The sequence below is a fragment of the Pyrgilauda ruficollis genome, unplaced genomic scaffold (genome assembly GCF_017590135.1).
Source record: "Pyrgilauda ruficollis isolate IOZ18807 unplaced genomic scaffold, ASM1759013v1 scaffold25, whole genome shotgun sequence".
Lineage (NCBI taxonomy): Eukaryota > Metazoa > Chordata > Aves > Passeriformes > Passeridae > Pyrgilauda > Pyrgilauda ruficollis.
This window is the reverse complement of record NW_024523822.1, coordinates 7657881-7676254: the sequence shown is the minus strand read 5'-3', so window position 1 is coordinate 7676254 and position 18374 is coordinate 7657881. Positions and strand designations below refer to the sequence as shown.

Sequence of the window (18374 nt, the reverse complement as noted above, 5' to 3'; positions counted from 1 at the left end):
CCGCAGTGGACAGCCCTGTGTCCATAAAGAGTCCCAAGGGATGCTTGGGAAGAGCACAATTGCTCTAAGGGAGCCACTAAAGTAAAATGCAATGAGTCTTAAAGCCCATAATTTAACTGAAAGCATTAACAACCACAGAAGGACAGGCCTCTTGACCACTGCCAAACACGGGCAGCTGGGTGCTCCTCCCTGGTAGGGAGCAGAGTGTGGCCTCCAGGCGATCTCAGAGAGAACACAGCCACCCGCAGAGCCACCAGCTGTCACCACTCCCCCCAGCCAGCTGAGAGCTCTTCAGCATCTGAGTGGTTTATGGGGCTGGGAGAGCTTCTCAGAGAGCCTTGGGGAGGGAGGGACTGGGATGTGTGAGGAGTTCCTCCTCTGCTTGGCAAAGGCCAGCGCTGTGCTGTGCAGTGCAGTGCAGGACGATGTGATGAGGTGACAGCAGATGAGGTCGTGCTGGAGCGGCAGCAGGACCACGCCTGGGCAGAGCTCTGCAGCAGGGCAGGGCTCCTGCAAGGGCCAACTCTATGGCTGTAAAGCCCCAGCATGGCTCATTTCTGCTGGGACTCCCTGTTGGAGCAACACCTGCCTGAGCAAATTGTCACCTCCACTGTCCTTTGGTGCACAGTGTAACTATGACTTGAGCCTGACCTGGAAAATTCACACACAGCTCTGCTTAACACCCATACATCCTGGGCAACAGGGATTTAAGTTGTCATTGACTTTTGCTGCACTGTATCCTTGGAATTATACTGAAGACTTTGACTTGTGTTTTGAAGCCCAAAAAGCAGCAGCTGTCAGATGGTAGTGAATCAATCCCATCAGGATAAAAAGCACTAAAGAAAGAAACACTGCAAATTTGTAAACACTGTTTTTTTTCATACATTGCAACATACCCAATTAGTGAACCCAAAAAGATTTGGAAGATTTAAATTACATGTCCCCATTTCATGTCTTCTTTTTAATCTAATTATGAACACTGAGAAGAGATTTGTCTGTTTTATTGTAAATCTCTCACAAATTGTCACATATTAGTTCCGAATTCCAATATGTCAATTGCAAATAAACACAGATTTACAATCTACTTAGAAAATTAGATAAACATATATATTTTGAACTTTTCATTTAGCTGGCAGATAAATTTATAACTGCCATGACAAAGGAAAATGTTTTGGAAATCTTATTTTTAAACTTAAGAGGGTATTTGCCCCAAACTGACACTGTTAATAGTCCATTATTATAGTTAATAGTTAATAGTTATTATGTTAATTTATTATGTAGTTATTATGTAGTTAATTTATTATGTAGTTATTATGTTAAAATGTTAATAGTCCACTGTTAATAGTCCAAACAGTACAGCTGGCTTCTGACAGCAGCTACCTAATAATGGTTGAGACCCATAACAAGAAGGGCAATTAGCCTATAGCACTAAGCAACAGAGAAAACAAGCAGCATGAAGTAATTCAGGCCACAGGGAATGCTGGATTTTAATTTTAAAAAAATCTTCCATAAACAGGGAAAAAGTGGAAGCAAGAGCTGAGAATAGATGGTAAGGTGGAAAGTTTAAAAAAATAAAGGACCAATCTTTTCACTAAGATGAAAGGCCAGCTGACAAGGCATGGGACTTCACTGCAAGTAGAATATGAAATGCAGGAGCAGCTGAAGAGCTGTTTGTTGGCAAATGCAGACCATCATGATACTTTTCTGCAACTCAGAATCAAACAGAAGAGGAAGAACTGCACATGTGGCACATGCATACTATCAAGATGTGAATAGTGGCATCCATATGGATCTTGAGCCCTTTGAAGATTCTCTTATTAAAGAAATTGCTTGTGTTGTTATGTTTACAAAGTACAAGTCTGAAGAAAAACAACTCCAGCATTTAGACCACATTTCTAGGTCTCATGTAGACTATTACATTGGATTACTAATGAAACATCCCCTTCACTTATTGCACTGGGTGTTTCTTGTTTTATTTACAACCTTTATTTCTTGTCCCTGATTCCTCTTCTTCTTCTCTATGTCCTGCTTTACTTGCCTTTCCTCTTGCAGGTTTTATCAGACAGTTTCCAATAAGGAAGGCCAAGGGTCCTCTGCCTGGACTCCATTGGAGGCCCTGAATGCACCCAGTGAGTCAGGCCAGGGATATTAATCTGTGGTGCCAGCTCATTTTAAAATGTTTCCCTGGTTACTATTCACTGCAAAAAGGTATTTGTGATCTAGTAGCCCAGTAACAGTTTGTGGCACACAAACTGCCACACAAGACCAGCTACCTGGTGAGCACTGACAAGTTTGTAGGATTTTTAGGACATTTTTAAAGCAGAAGTTTTCTCTGAGCTCTCTTCTACTCTGACACATACCATCCCAAATCTGGCTCAGCATTTGGAAACCACAGGTTCCAAAGCACCTATTAGAAATAAAAGCTCTTGCTATGGTTTATCTGTCTCTGAGATCCATTCATGCTTCAGTCTGTTTAACTAGCATGAGTCTAAGGATCCTTCCCTCTGTCCATAGCCAAATTAATCACCAAATTAATAACACAATAATAATACAAAGAATGGCTCTTCCAACTTCACCAAAGAATTTCTTCCTCTGCTCAGAGAAATCATCCAGCAGGAAAGAAAGATCTAACTCTGCACTTCTCAAATAGGTCTCCTATTGCTTTGAGAAAGGGAAAGCAAACAAAGGTGTTGACCAATTAATTGCAGGCTACTTAGTTGAGGTCATGCCCACAGAGGGAATATATCTGCATTTTTTTTAAAAGTAACTTATTAACCATTGTGGATATGTGTATGTAAGATAAAATCTATTCAAGCGATTTTATAAAGCACATAAAGATTTAAATCCCACTTTGAAGAGAGATTTACAGCTTTACATTTTATCCCCACTGGCAGCATGACCAGAGATGAAACTTCCATTGATTGGCTTCAGTGAGAGTTAAAAATAGGCAGACTGAAATCCCCTGGCTGTCCAAGAGTACAATAGAGCTGCTACTGCTCCAGAGAACAAATGTCTAACTTTGGGCTATCTTTTGCACCTGTACACTGGCAATTTTTCCAAACTGGATGAACATTTCCATGGTACTACTGTGACACTTTAAACTTGTGTGGAAAATTAACCCTCATCCATGGTGCGTTTGAGAAGCTGGCAGGAAAAAGCAATCCCAGATTGGGAAAGTGGAAAAAAACAATCCTCAGGTTACTGTGGATTGGGAAACTGGGACAAGCAATCCTCAGACTACTGCAGGGGAGCCACTTAACTGCCATGCCAAAACCTCCTACAGACACCTCCAGAAACTGAGGGGAGAGAAGTATTGGAAAACACTTAGGAGAAGGGAGATCCATATTCTCAAGAGACTCTGCTGTGACTAATGTACACAGCTGGACTCTCAGGTCCTCAGGAGCATAAGAGTGTCACATCTTCCCTTGCCTGGGGTCCAGGCCATTCCCCTGCCCAGCATCAGCTGGCCCTCCCATGTCATAACACAGTCTGTTGATGGAGACAAGCCAGGCATATTCAGTTTTGATCAAAGGTCACAGAAGGAGGATCTCTCACCTAGTGGGCAGCAGGAGTATCCCATTCATAGCCTGCAGTGGGAGGAGGCATGTTTGCTCCAGATGGCACATTTGCAAAAAGGATGGCTTAAACCACTTACAGGGAGTGACAAAAATCAGATTATCTGGTAGCTGATAAAAGGTTAGTTACAGAACAGATCTATGAGCATTATTTATAAGAACCGGTCTGACCAGGGGAACTAACTGGAAATTTCTGTGCTAAGAACAACAGAGAAAATGAGTAGCATGAAGCAATTCAGACTACAGGATCGATTATAAGACAATATCCTTCTATAAAGAAGAAAGCATCCAGCTCTGGGGGCCTCATCATAAGTAGGACATGTACCTGTTGGAGCCAGTCCAAAGGAGGGCCACAAAAATGGAGAAAAGGAGGCTCCAGGGAAACCTCATAGCACCTTCCAGTATCTAAAGGTGGTCTACAAGGAAGCTGGAGTGGGACTTTTCATGAGAGCATGTAGTGATAGGACAAGGGGGAATGGCTCTAAACTGAGAGTAGGTGTAAATTAGACATTAGGAAGAAATTCTTTACTGTGAGGGTGGGGAAACACTGGAACAGGTTGCCCAGAGAAGCTGTGGATGGCCCATTCCCAGAAGTGTTCCAGGCTAGGTTGGATGAGGCTTTGAGCAGCCTGGTCTAGTGAAAGGTGCCCCTGCCCATGGCAGGGGGGTTGGAACTAAATGATCTTGAAGGTCCCTTCCAACCAAAACCATTCTGTGATTCTATGATTCCATAATGCTTAAAATTTTTACTCTAAACTGTAGCAATTACACCCAGTCTCATATTTAAGCTTAGATTTTTGTTTCCATTTGTTTCACAGATTCTTTTAGCTAATACTGATGACAAGTACATATCAAAAAACATCCCTGAAGACAAGAATGTACCCTGCAGGCTCTGTTGGAATTCAGGTAGCAGGTTTGATTCTAAAAATGTTTATTTCAATAAAGAGGATAGAGATTGACTCATATTTTTAAAGAAACTTGTAGTTCATGATTTAAAGGCTTATTGGTATGAAGAAGCCCTGCTGAAAGAAGTTTCCCAGCATTCATAAAAATGAAAAAACACCATTTCAATACAAAAGTACACTTGAATGTTGTGAGAATATTATACAATTCAACAGACTGTAGTGACCCATCACAGCATTTCAAAATTTTGTAAGGTTTCCTCAAGAGCTCTGAACTCTCAGAGGTCCCCAGTATTTCACTTACAAAGCCCTGTTCTTCCATGCTTCATTTTAAAGCAACAATGTTGTGCCTACATTTTTTACAGTAATGTCGGGGGGGGGGGGGAGGGTGGGGGGGGGGGGGGGGGGGGTTGTGTATGTTTTGGAATGCAGACATACATGCAGAAAAAGATAATCTCCTTAAGTCTGTGATTACAGGGGGTGAAGGGAGGGAAGAACTGTCTTCTGACTCACAGTGGAGAATGATGGGGATTTAACCCCACGTACTGCTGTTCCTTCTGAAGCTCAGCAAAGAGCAGAAGAAAGAAGAGGCTGCTCAGGAGCACATCAGCTCCTCCATCACTGCACTGAGTGCACTGTGCTGGTGGGTACCCATGGAGCTTGTCAGGGAAGGATGTGAAGGAGATGGATATGGAATGTGTCACCTAAGGGTGAAGGTGCTCACACCCTGACTAGAAAGAAGCAGTCAGACATGGGTTTGAATGAAGCTCGCCTCCACCTCAAATACATAATTCAAAACCCAGGCTATTAGTGACTCTCCTCTTGCCCTTCTCTCCTGAGCCTTTCTGTACTCACAAAGAAGAAATTTTGAGTGATTTTTTCTGAGTGATTCCCAAACAGCTCTTTCTCATTTAATGTCATCTTATTGGCCCTCTTTAGAAAGATGCATCATACCTTACGGGAACAGATTCTCACCTTATTAAAATTAAAGAAGTGTAAATACTGGGGAAGTCCAATGGTCAGAGCCCTAGCTAGGAATGCACAACCTTTCTCACAACCTGCTTTTGCTTTAGATGTCTTCTAAGAGCAAGATAAGCCAAGTTAAATTAAAGGCTCAGTCCAACAATGTCATCTGTGAATGGGATAAAAGTGCTTCCTTTTCTCACAGAAACATTTGGTAATTATCAAATACTAAAGTACTGAGAAGAGTTTTGATAGCCAGGCATCTCTAAAAAAACAGTCTTTTGTTTTATGAAGGCAGCAGTGAAGCAGGTGGTTTTAATGTAACTTTTAAAAACTAAATTTAGTTTCCCAGATAATCCAGCTGACACTCTCCCACTGCTGGCTCTGAGGGTTATAGAGTGAACAGCAGTTGAAGCTGAGTTACAACTACCTACAGGCTGAACAAAACAGTTATCAAATACTTTTCACATAAAATTCCTGGTTTTATTCAAAGTAGATTCCAGTAAAGAAAATAGTAATACTTCTTAGCTCTCAATAAATCCATGTTTTTATACTTAAATGTCCTCGTTGCCAGCTGTGATCATGGTCTGTAAAACTTCTTATGTTTTCCTTAAAACTTCAGGTATAGAAGACAAATAACTATACAAGAGTTACATCTCTCATGTAAAAATAGTGATGGTTTTCTAAGCCCTTGTGGCTGCATGGGAATAACTCATTCCAAAGGATTATAGCTGACAGTCTAAAACCTCAGTGCGTGGAGACCACCCACAATTAGGAAAACCTGAGCAAGGCAATCCTGGGATTTTACCCAGATGATACAGAGGACCAAGCTTGTGCTGCTCTCATTCTGTTATGTAAATGGTGTAAAGAGCCTTGTTACATCAGCCCTGGGTCACCCCAGGGGCTGATCTGGCAAAGAGCCCCCAGTGTGTAGCTTGGGTGGAACGGAGCAGCTCCATGGCAACACCACTGCAAACAGAACTGGCTCTTTTCCAGAGACCCTTTCTTTCCATAGTCCTTCAGTGCCTTCTGCAAAAAGCAAGATATTGCTCAGCAATCATGTCTTGCACACGTGCATGTAAGTACTAAACTGCTATAAAGTGAACCTATGTCTTCTGTACTTTGAGGTTAAAATCTGTTAATTAATTTCTTTCATGTCAATCTTTGCTTCATTTGGGCTCCTTACCATACAAACCCCATCATGCACTGGAAAATGAATCACCGAACTTTTGCTGCCTTTTAGCTCCTCTCTGTGAGTTTGTAAAGCACTACACCAGATGTTAAGTGTCCTAAATCACAGTTTCTATAGATAAACCAGAATTTCACAGCAGGTGTAGACCATGGCATCCTTGAGCCCTAATCAGTCCCTCCACAGTCCAGATCATCACACAGCTGGAGAGCTCAGAACTGGAGGTCACTCCTGGGGCCACAAGATAAACTGTAGTTTATGATTAACACAGATTCTTTAGCAGATAATATGCATAAAATAAAACCAGCATTTTAGCAATAGACTGATTTGCAACCATTGCACTCCAGTCCCCTGAGTGTGAAATCCAAGCATCACCAACAGATGAGGACTGCCAGAGGAATTAAGGCAGTTAACTAAGGAGTCAGAAAGATAAAATAAAGCCGTTAAATGCATAATATTACACAAATGTTTGCCATCTAACATCCTTACCGCAGTGTCGTTGGTGGTAATGTACACCAACACATCCGAGTTGTTTCTGCCATTGATGTATCGGTAACAGTTCCACACACAGCTTATCAAGTAACCCTGCAAAGAAAAGGGATTTATTATTCTGCGCAGAAAATAAACCATGGATGTTTTTCTGATAGAGCATTATAAATATGAACATCAGCATGACAGAAGCATGGGACAGTCACTTCCCTGGTTGCAGTGACTGCACAGAGTCTGGGGGCTCTGTGAGTCACTGCTTCTACTGATAGAATTTGGGCTCTTTAGAGGTGAGAAGGTTCTGGGGACACCTTACTGGCTTTCAATATATAAAGGCGGCTTATTAAATCAATGTATTCCATGTGACTGGAATGGTCTGGGGTCTTGGTATTGTTGCTTGACTAGAGAAAATCGCCAAAGTAATAGCTTTTATTGACATCTGAAGTTATTTTGACATTTTAAACATTGTTGAAAATACTGAGGGGTTTTTTTTTCCCAGTGTAAAACAAAACCCTCAATAATAGCAGCAATCAACCTACTGCAAGATCATAAACTTCACTGCTTTTGTTCTTGGAGCTTGGGTAGTGCTGCTTCCTGTCAAACAACTAGCTGTCCACTTTTTTAACTGGTTGGGCAAAACAGCCACCACCACCTTCACGAGCAGGAGAGATTTCAGTTTGAGTAGCAGAGATGAGCAAAGTGACTGGAAGGAAGATAAGAGGGAGATGTGGGGGAGCTGGAGTCAGATCCGCAGGATGTCGGTAACACAGCTGACAGGACTGAAGCAGTTCTCTCTGGAGCTTTCTGCTTGCTATTGTTGGGGGTTAGGGTTTTTCCTTTTGTTTTCTTTCAAACCAAGACACCCATGTAATCACACATGATGGTGATGAGGAGAACTTTGTGTTTTCATAGTGGCCAGCTTATATTTTTACTTAGTAGGTCTGCACAGAAATTCTTCCATAAACCTAACTCATGTAGATTAAACTGCCAGCCCTGAATTTGTATGTGTGTCTCACTGAGTGAGTCATACTTTTGTGACTCACTTGCACTGATGGCCTTCCAAAAGCTTCTTATCCCTTTGAGCTGCTCTGTGCTTCCTCTGTCTCCAGAGCTGTGTTTTTCAGGATGCCACGTGACTCACTGATGGCTTGCTTGCAGATCAGGAAGTTTTTTTTCCACTAGGGCTGAACTGGCTAAAATCTGGTAAATTTGCTTCCTCTTTTTTCACAGAACCTTACAGACCTTGGATTGACTTACAGCTGTTGCAGACTTTTTGACAATACTTTTGGCCATCAAATGGGGATGCAAAAGGCTTCTGGAGTGAGCTAAATCCCAAGGGAAGATTAGACAGGCTCTGCAGACCAAGTTATGGGCTGTGCAAACCTACCCCAGGCTACTGAAAAAGGTAAATGCACATACATGGAGAACTGCATCTTTTCCAGAACTAAGTAAAATGTTATTGTTAATTTAAAGTGGTAATAAGTAGTTCACTAGCTTTTAGTGCTCAGATACCATAACCTGGGAAAGGCATAAGAGCCAATGCAGAACAGAGACTGAATACAGTACACTTCTGTGGGGACACAGCCTGTCTTTATAAGAAACCCTTTACATTAAGCCTACCTATTTGCAAAACTATTTCTATACCCCTTCTGTCAAAATCCAAAGTGATGGAATCCCTGTTTTGGATAATACAATCCTATCTGGGAGAAGCTAGTGGGAGATTTATTTTTTAATGCTCTCATTCCATGTGGTGAATAAAACACACTTAACCCCACAATGAACCTCTGCAGCTTTCCCAGCTCTGAATCCTAACTCTGCATGCATGGGTTGTTTCTCAGTGGGTGAGGTCTGTTCCTTGAATTAAGGAGGTCATCAGCCAGCACACACTAAGGAATTGCCCCCAAGACACTGACCAACACAGGGCAGACAGTGGCAGCAGCTCGGAGCATGTCCTTGTCCAAGTGCTCTGGCCATGTGCTGCTGGCCTGCACACCATAACTCACAGAAACTTGTTTTCCTCAACCTGTAACTTTATTTAGCTCATTCCTAATAATTACTTTCTACCAATACTGCTGCACTGTTAAATGGAGCTCCTGATTCAGTTACCAATTTTCTTTCCTGAAAGACTTGGCTGAGGTTTCAAATACAGCTTTAAAATGTGTGGCTGGACACACAGTATATAAATATACTGATTTTTATCTCAGGAGACTAATGTTCACATTTGAAATTGGCCCTAGATAAAGGCCTCCCTCAGCCTAATCCACCCTGAGTGGATCTCCTGCCTACCACGGCATAGACTGGTGACAGACAGTGACACCTTTTGGGGGAGGCAGCCCCAAACAACCACCATGAGAAAGGACAGGTGTGTAAAAAGGCTGAATGTAGAAACAGGCACTGTGCCTACTTCTAACCAGCTTTCAGTATTCCTCTTTGGATGGTGGGGAGTTACTTGAGACCCTAAGGATCTGAAACCCACAAAACTTCGTCAACCTGTCTCTCACTGTTGCAGTAGCACCTGTTCAGCTGCATAACAACAGAAATGAACTGCAGACCTGTGCTCATCAGAGCAGAAGATTGACCAGAAGACTGACCAGCATTCCTTTGTGGAAATTAAGAGGTTGTTGTATTGTGCTGCTTCTTGTAACACAGCAAGGGAAAGCCCGTGCTGATCTGGGTCACAGCAGCTCTCTGGGTAACCCCACACTGGCTGCAAGTGCAGGGTGAACAGCACAGACCCAACAGAGCCCCCTCAGGTTAGCAGCTGCCTGCACTGAATCCCATTTGACTCCCCAGCTGCTTTGAATTTTCTGTTTACAGAGCTGGGATGGGCTTCAGTAACTGGTGAAAATAAGATAAAGATCTCTACACAAACTGAAATTTATATGACGATTTCAAAGGGATGCTAATGGCAGACCAGTTGACCACATGTATTTCCCATGTTGGTGTTACAGAGAGAGAAACAATAGGTTGCTGTGCTGATAAAATCTGGAATTAAATCCATCTTCTCAGCACACTAGAATGTGTATCATGTGGGTATAAAAGGGTTTTATAAGAACAGCTGCTTAGAACTGAAAGAAATGTTGTAATTGGAAAGAATTAATAACATTAAACCAAACCACTGGTCTGCAACACTTTATATGGCACCTTACAGGGGCCAGGACATCTGCTGGTGGCTCACAGTCACACACACTGGGGTATGCAATACAAAACCCTGTTTTAGGGATGATTCTCCCACAAGTATCCTGTCATCATCAGTGCTGGGACTTGTCCTAGGCTTTTGTGGAACAGGTGGCATAACCTTGGTTGGGCAAAATAGCCCATAACCTTGTGGCTATGCACTGGCATTCCTGGGAGTGGGATCAGAGCTTGGCTGTTGGGGCTGTGTTCATGGTCCCAGCTGTTGCCCCAGCAGCCCTGCAGGAAGGAAGCAGATCCAGGTGATGTGTTGCAGGTCAGGGCTCCCCCTCCCAGGAAGAATGCCCTTGGGCTGAGATACCAAATCTCTCAGGGTGAACACAGAACTTCATCCTTATCCTTTCCCATCTGCTGAGGACACCAGGACATGCAGAGTGGTCTCATCTCCGGGCTCGATAGCTTGGACATGCAGCTTATAGGCATATTATGGAGAACACATCACACTGGCAGCTACCTCTTCCTGCCTACTGTTCAGAAAGAGAAAGGAAGAGGCCATACTCTGAAGTGTCAGAGAGCTTGGGGCAGCCTGGGGAAAAGGTTTAATCTGGCTCATTATGTTTGTTCTCATCTGAGCTCATTTGGGCCTAAGGAGCTTCCCCACAATGGGGAGGTTGAAGCCTCACTTGTCTGTCTGAGAAGTTGGGGTTGGCTGGAGGAAACCAAGGCCCTCTTCTCCAAACCAGCTGCAGAGGACACGATTCAAAAGTCACTGTGTTGGCTATATGCAATTTGGAGTCCTGTGTACATGTATATAAATACATCTGTGCTGATGGATATCCTTCCTCAGCCAGATAGAAACATCTATGTTTCATGATATGCAACTCCAGCTCAGTTTCTAGACAAGGACAGTGAATGGAATGTATTTTGGTCAACTCTGAAAAGCGTTCTGTGTGAAATCACCTGAAATTCCCATTAGGTGCTTCAGACACAAGTAAATAATAAGGACTAAAAAGACAAGTGCTTGTCTGTGGTTAACTGGCTTTCTTACCACCCTCTCTTGTTCACAAAACCATGACTGCAGAACACAAATCCAATACTGCATACAAACAAACTGCATACAACAAATCCTAATACTGCATACCCTTGCTTTCTGCTCAGTAGTGTTCTTCTCTGAATGTAGCTTCACCCAAAACAGAAGTGTCATAATACCAAATATTTCTGAGGAATTAGGTGATTCTGTTTTGTATTTCCCACTATTTGAATGCAGCTTTTCCTACTGTAGCTTTTCCTAGGTCACAATGTTTTGGTTCCTCTCCCTGTTTCTAGTTAAACTCCAGAGGGAGAGGAGGCATATTTTTTTATACACCGTACCTTTCCAGTTTCAATATATAAATGTGGTACCATCTGTTAAGTCTATCAGAGATGAAATGTCTGAAATGATGATGCATGTGTGTGTGTGCGTGTTCAGCTTTTATTTGATGGAGCAGATTCTGTAAATCTGCATGGCAGCTCTTCTGGAAACATAAGAAATTCAAATGAAAATGCTAATTGGAATTTAGCTTGTGTTTCTGTGTAAGTAACATTTTTTGTGACTCATTTATATGATAATACATTGCTAGAATGAGCATTACATAAGCCACATATACTCTTGGAAAAAGCATGTTTTACCACTTAAAAACAAAATGAGTCTTTGGCACTATTAATTTCTTAGGCTTATTGTCTCTGTAGTAAGCATTTTTGCCATTCCAATTTTAGTTGCCTTTTTTTTTTAATAAGCTTGAAGCTTTCTTGACATACATAGTCAATGAAGCACCAGACCCACGTGGGGTAAAAACAAGCTGTTGGTTGCATCGGAGAAATTTTTTAGAACACATTCCATGTGGAACCTGAAAAACCTATGGATTTATTAAATTCACACATATTTCTTAGAAGTGCAAGTAAAATCCGCTGTACGGTTGTGAGTATCTAAGGTCAGAAAGCTAAACTCTATTGCTAAATCACAGCAGAAGAGCGAGCATAGCTTCCAACAGCACTTTAATACACCCTATCTGTTGGGTTTCTTTCCCCAGTTTTGAAGTAGCTTCAATAACCTAATCTACCTCTTTTGCCACAGTAACATTCCCTGTATATGTTGTCAACTGTGTTGTCTGGAAGCAACATCTTTGGTGTCACTGTGACTCTTCGGGACTTCTCTAATCTAATGCAAAAGTGCTTTGCAGAGAGAGCAAGACTAATCTGAAATAAAGTCCCACACAAGAAATACAAAACCAGCAGCACTGTGCTGTGAGAAAACTCGTAGAAGGTGCAAGAAAAGGGCAAACACACCGGCCTATTTTACAAGAGGTCCAATGCTCAGGGCACTAGTAGGAGACACAGGTGATTGTTTTTCCTACATTAATTTGTCTGATCTTATTCTGAGCTCCTTTTGAACTTTTGACCCACAGCAGGAGGGGGCTGCTGCACTGGACAGTCAACCTGGATGTGGTGGTTTCACCTGAGCCCTTTCCAGCTGCTCTGGGTGATGATGCTACTTCTCCTCTTTGCCTGGTACCTGCCACCTCCAGCCCTCTCACCTACCAGGTTTGCAAATAAATTTTCATTCCCTGTGACCTTCTGTTGTCAGGTCTGACAGTTCTTTATGGTGCTCCTCCCAGGAGAGATTGCTTGGATTTATTTACCTGCTGTACAAAATTCTTTCTTGAGACAGGGCACCAGAAGGGAAGCCATGCTTCCAGAGATGGTGCGCATCAGAACTGGCTAAGAAATGATACCATTTATATTTTTGGTTTTTCTATTCCTTTCTTAATGTTCTTAGCATTTGATTTACTTGTTTGACCAGAAATGAGCTAAGCTAATATTTTCACAGGTCTATCTGTAACAGCTGCAAGACCCCTTTTATAGGTGGTCATTCTTACTTCAGAGTCCACAGCAGTGTTTGTGAAACAAGAGCATGCTTCCTCTGTGCCCACTACTTTGAATTTTTTACCACTGAGTTTCTCTACCATTTCCTTGTTCAGTCAGTCCATTCCATGAGATTCTCCTGCAAAGATTTCTTGGCTAATTATTTTCCCTATTTTGAATGACATTGCAAGAAAATGTTGCTAGATTTCCTTCCCCCTCCCAGATCTCTGAACTGCATGGGTCGCAGTGTTGGAAAGACCGATAATTTATCTTTATTCCCTAGCTACAGTCAGTGAGGTGACCTTTTCTCTTCTCCCTACACATTTTAGGGTGGTTTTTAAAGTTTTTCACGAGACACACTGCCAAACACATTCTGAAAAAACAAGAAGTCTGTTTCAATAGGCTCTCCTTTGTCCTGTTTCAAAGGATTCATAAGCCATGAGTTCCTCCTACAAGCATCACACTTCCCCATTGTGGACTAGATATTCTTGTGTTTGTCAATGAGATTTTTCACAACTTTTTCATGATGTCTGTAACCCTGTTTCTTGTAGGTATCAGGCTGCTGGGGGTGTAGCTACCCAGAACTCTTCTAAAGACAGACCCCCCAGCAAGGGACATTCCACCCATGACCGGAAGCAGACTTCATACACAACAGTGCACTTACCTTAAAAGCCAAAATGATACTTATGAAAAGGAGGATAATCACAACCAGACACGTAGGGTTCACAGACATAATCTCTTCCTTGTAGGGAAAATTGTTGGGCTGTGTAAGCAAAAATAAGCAAAACACTGTGAGTCAGTCTCAGAAGTAATTTAAGAGCCATTCAACTAGCGCATTCTATAATTAACAGCTTACAAAGCTTTCTGTGATCTACTAAATCCAGAGCTCTGCCCACCAACAACCAGTTTCAGTAAGTGTGGCTACAACAGGCACTGTGAACACTCAGCTGCCAGAGGCTCCCTGGAGGATGAGGGATTTGCTTTTTGCTTTGGATGTGGTGTGGGCTCTCTCTTCCTCTGTGCACACTGGCTTTGTATCTGACACAGACTAACAGAAGTCTGAGAGCTTTGCAGCAGAAAATCTTCCACCATGGAAATGGCAAGCAAATCTCGTACTTACTGAGTAATCATTACACTGGCACTGGTTGCCAAAGAACAGTGGCAGCTCTTTCCAGAAAGTCAAAGCAGGAAAAACTGGACAAAATAATCCTTTCACCTAATATCTTATGACATCTCAAAATACCTTGAGTCTATTCTACTCCATCTTATTTTGGCTAAATTTGGACTACTTCTCTAGGAGCATTAGTTAGTGCTGCTAAGTGTGTGTCCCATGGAGTCATGGGTCCTACAGGGGGACACTTCATGATTTCAAGTGGAAATCTGCACCAGGCCTTTCTCTTACCACATACATGACATAGAGGTGACCAAATGAATTTTCCTGCTTAACACAGGCTCTAGTGATTTAAAGCTGTGAAGCACTTTAGGATCAGTGAAAAACAGCCCCTAAAAATGTATTACTGTATTTTTTATTGCTTAAAATCTCCACACCCTTTGAAATGAATGTTCCAAATAGTTCTGAAATACTGCAAGATACAAGTTCCTGTTTCAGTTAGAATAAACCATTGTTCACAGACAGAGCTGTTCTCCACAAAAGATAACTCCACTGCAACAGTAGCTCATTATATCTGAATGCAATAGTTCCTTCCACACAACTCCCTTTTCCCTTACAGTTCTAATTACTTAACCAGGCCAGCTCTGCATCCTTGTCAGGACAATTAACTAGACCGAGCTATAACTGTATTCTTGGCAATGATGGTGTAAATCCAGAGTAACCCCTTAATAACCCTTATTCCAGCACTCAGCCCAGTGCATCAGGAAATTATCTTTTTTTTGGACAGCTGCTACTGAGAATAGCTCTTTATTTAGCGCTTCCATGAGCTGTTCAGAGTGGTTAACATCAACAGCAGCTGTAACCGTCTGCAGATAGATGTTACATAAGCACATTTTCCGCTTCTTGACAGCAATGTTTCTGTCCCTCTACTGAAGTTTTCTGTCCCTCTACTGAAGTTTTTATCATGCTATCTTCTTTGTCAAGGTAGAGCTAGGGAACTAGCTTGCTATAATTCAATAAGTTACTGCTTTTTTTTTTTCCCCACAGAAGGTTATTCTAAATATAGTGGATGCAGTCACCCAGAGACCAAGAAAGCAAGAGTATATGCAAAGAAACGATGCACTGAAAAATTAAACAAAAGCTTTATATGCATAAAATTTAAGTATTAATGCCCCAACCTGCCCTCTTGTTTGCAGAAGGGACACCATAAGTTAGGAAGTTAGAAAGTCCAGTCAGTTAAGGACAGTTACAGTAAATCTATACCCAAATTATTTTTTCTGTACTGATATACTATTAAAAAATAGTCAAAATAGTTTGTGAATGTAATAAAAAATTCTTATTAAGATTTTGGTTCTCCAAAGAAGAACCTGTTTGTTGGGAACCAGTCACTGGTCAAAGACTGGATGACTGCATGCTGTGTTTCTGGCCATAATCTAATGGGCTGTTTCTAGACATCAGCTCAAAAGGGATTTGCACGGGGGCAAGAAGAGGGCAGGCTAATGTCCAAGAAAGTTTCCACTTCCTTGAAAAGCAGGAACATCTGCTGGAGCCATGAACCCTGGTCAAGTCTGGGGCAAGCTGTGCTGCTCAGCAGTGCCTGGCCTTCCCTTACATCAGCACCAGTGTTTCAGCAAATATTTCAGCAAAGTCAGGAGAGCACATGAGGAACAAATACTGAAGTTTGTCCCCTTCAGGCTCAGCTTTCTGACTCTTTGTCCTGAAGAGATGAGAGGTGTAAGCACCCAGTGAGGCGGTGGGTGCTGCACCCATGGGTGCCATGGTCACCCCCATGCACAGGTGCCTGGGAGATCTTGGTGCAGGATGTAAAAACTAAAGTCAGTCTCTTCTGGAGCTTCCAGGTTTCCTGTGTGGGAGACAAAGCTTTCAGTTCTCTGATGGATAACCCAGGAGCATTGGGTCAGCATGGAAGAAACCCTTTTGGCTTTTTTTGCTAACTGGGCTGGGCCAGCCTATGAGCAGTCTGATCTTAAGTCACAACTACAAACCCCTTCAGTGCTCGAGGAAAACCAATTTATGATACCGGCACCTTTGGCAAAGAAGCAGGAAAGATGGCAGGAAGCATCTCAACTGGCTCCAGTCTCACACGGTACAGGAACCACATTGGAACTGGTGCCATTAGGCAGCCCTTGGGGATCCATCCCATGGCTGCAACTGTTCCCAAAATCTCATTAATTCCCACAGAAAACAGGTACCAAGTGTTGTTCAGATGAATCAAACCACTGGTCTTCACTGACTGCAATGATGAACTTAAATGTGGATACATGAGGTGGGACAAGAAATTCTGCTCCTGTCTTGGGAGTTTGCTCCCCTGTGGGAAGACCAGTAGCTGAAATCCTGCTGCTGGGAAGGTTCCAGGCACCAGGCTTGATGCTGAAACTTCTGGAAAAATATCAGTGTCAGATGTTGTGCAAGGCTTGATGAAGCTGAGACTGAAATACAACTGGGTGGGAAAAATTAAGCCTATTATTGGAAATCCAGGAATGATTTTGGAGCAGAACATGACGAAATTTTCAATACAAACAAAAGGTAGTTGCAATGGTGTTGCACTGGCATGCTAAAGTCATAATTAAAGTGTCATTTATAACCTTGTCACAGACATGGAGATGGCTGTATGCATAGTAATTACCTGATACACTTCTAATTTAAAAAAATACTGCTTATTCCTATCAAAACCCTATCAGACACTTAAAAGCACTCTAAAATGTGCATGGGAAGTATATTTCTGCTGCATTGGTATCATACAAATGCACGAGAAGAATAAAATGAGAAAGGCAAAAGCCATTTCTCATTCCCTCAGCCTGCTTGCATGACCTTTCATGTCTTCTTTCCCCTTGGATCACAAAAAATTCACTTTAAAATACAGTGTGGGTTGTCATTCCAAGTTACAATCCCCCTAGTATCGAAATCTTACAAAATTGAAAGAAAACAGCAATGTGTCTGTAGAATTTGTAAAGCTCTGCTATGAAGTTAGTGGTACTTCTTTGCAATTATAAAATGGCATTAAAAATGTCAGAAAGGATATTTTGGTTTTAAGCTTTAATTTATAGGAAAAATTTATTTAGGTTAATCTCTTTTATGTTAGCAAGGCATTTCTCCATAAATTTAAAAGCATGAACTGATACCACCTGAATTGTTAGGCAGCAGCATTGCAGGCAGTCCCACAGTAAAGCTACTTAATATACTTTGAAATTTTGTTTAGATGAACTGTCATAGTCCTGCACTTTGTTTAGAAAAAAGTTTGCATAACTCAGTTGCAGACCAGCCTGTTCTGCACCTCTGCTTCAATCCATTTCATATGCTGTTATCAGATGACAGAAGATGAAGTGTTTAATTTGAAGGCTTTAAAACACCCATTTACCAAAGATTTAGTGGGATTAAATGAAAGAAATGTGCTTTAGGTCAAACTGCTTTAAACCTCTGCTTAGACCAAGAACTAAATGATTTTTATTTTACACATGTTGGATTCGCTGTATGCAAAAGCTTTTGCTTTTTAAATGACAATGACCAAGATACCCAGTGTAACTCTTAGAAACTTTGATCATATGATCACCATAAAACTTACTAAATGCGAAACTTGTAACCTTTACTTATTTCACATGACCCTTCAGGCTAAGATGCTCTTGCAATCCATGGCAATTAAGTAGCACACCTGAGTGCAGCTGGGTATTAAAAGGCAACAAGAACTTTCCAAAGACACTGTTCCTAGGAAAGAAGAAGCCAGTATAGACTGATGTTACCAAACACCCTGTGAACACTATTGCAGCATTTTCAGCTATTGCCCTGACCAGCTCATTGGTATGTGCTCATCATCTTGCTAAAAGTACATGGAGAGTTTCACAGTAGCTGTAACTCATCACCCACAGACTGACATCTGGCAGATGTAAAAGTAACTATGTATGATATCAAAGTAACTATATAACAATTCCAGATAATAGTGACATAAAGATGGTGAAAGAAACAGTGTTTTTCTCACCTTAGAGCAAACAAAAAGTTACTCTGAGACTGCTAAATGTATTCTGTTACCAAATGCAAACTTTCTTCCAGATATTCAATAATGGATTTAAAGAACAGTTGGGATTTTTCATTTACCT

The 18374-nt window shown here is 41.8% G+C and overlaps 1 protein-coding gene across 1 annotated transcript in view; it reads right to left on the bottom strand.

The window, feature by feature from the left end:
• Positions 1-18374, bottom strand: part of LAPTM4B (lysosomal protein transmembrane 4 beta) — a 59637-nt gene that overhangs the window by 11924 nt on the left and 29339 nt on the right. The window contains exons 5-6 of the mRNA XM_041470881.1: positions 13816-13914; positions 7119-7214 (exon numbers count right to left, since the gene is read on the bottom strand). Coding sequence (XP_041326815.1) covers positions 7119-7214; positions 13816-13914 — 195 coding nt within the window. The remainder of the gene's footprint in view (positions 1-7118; positions 7215-13815; positions 13915-18374) is intronic.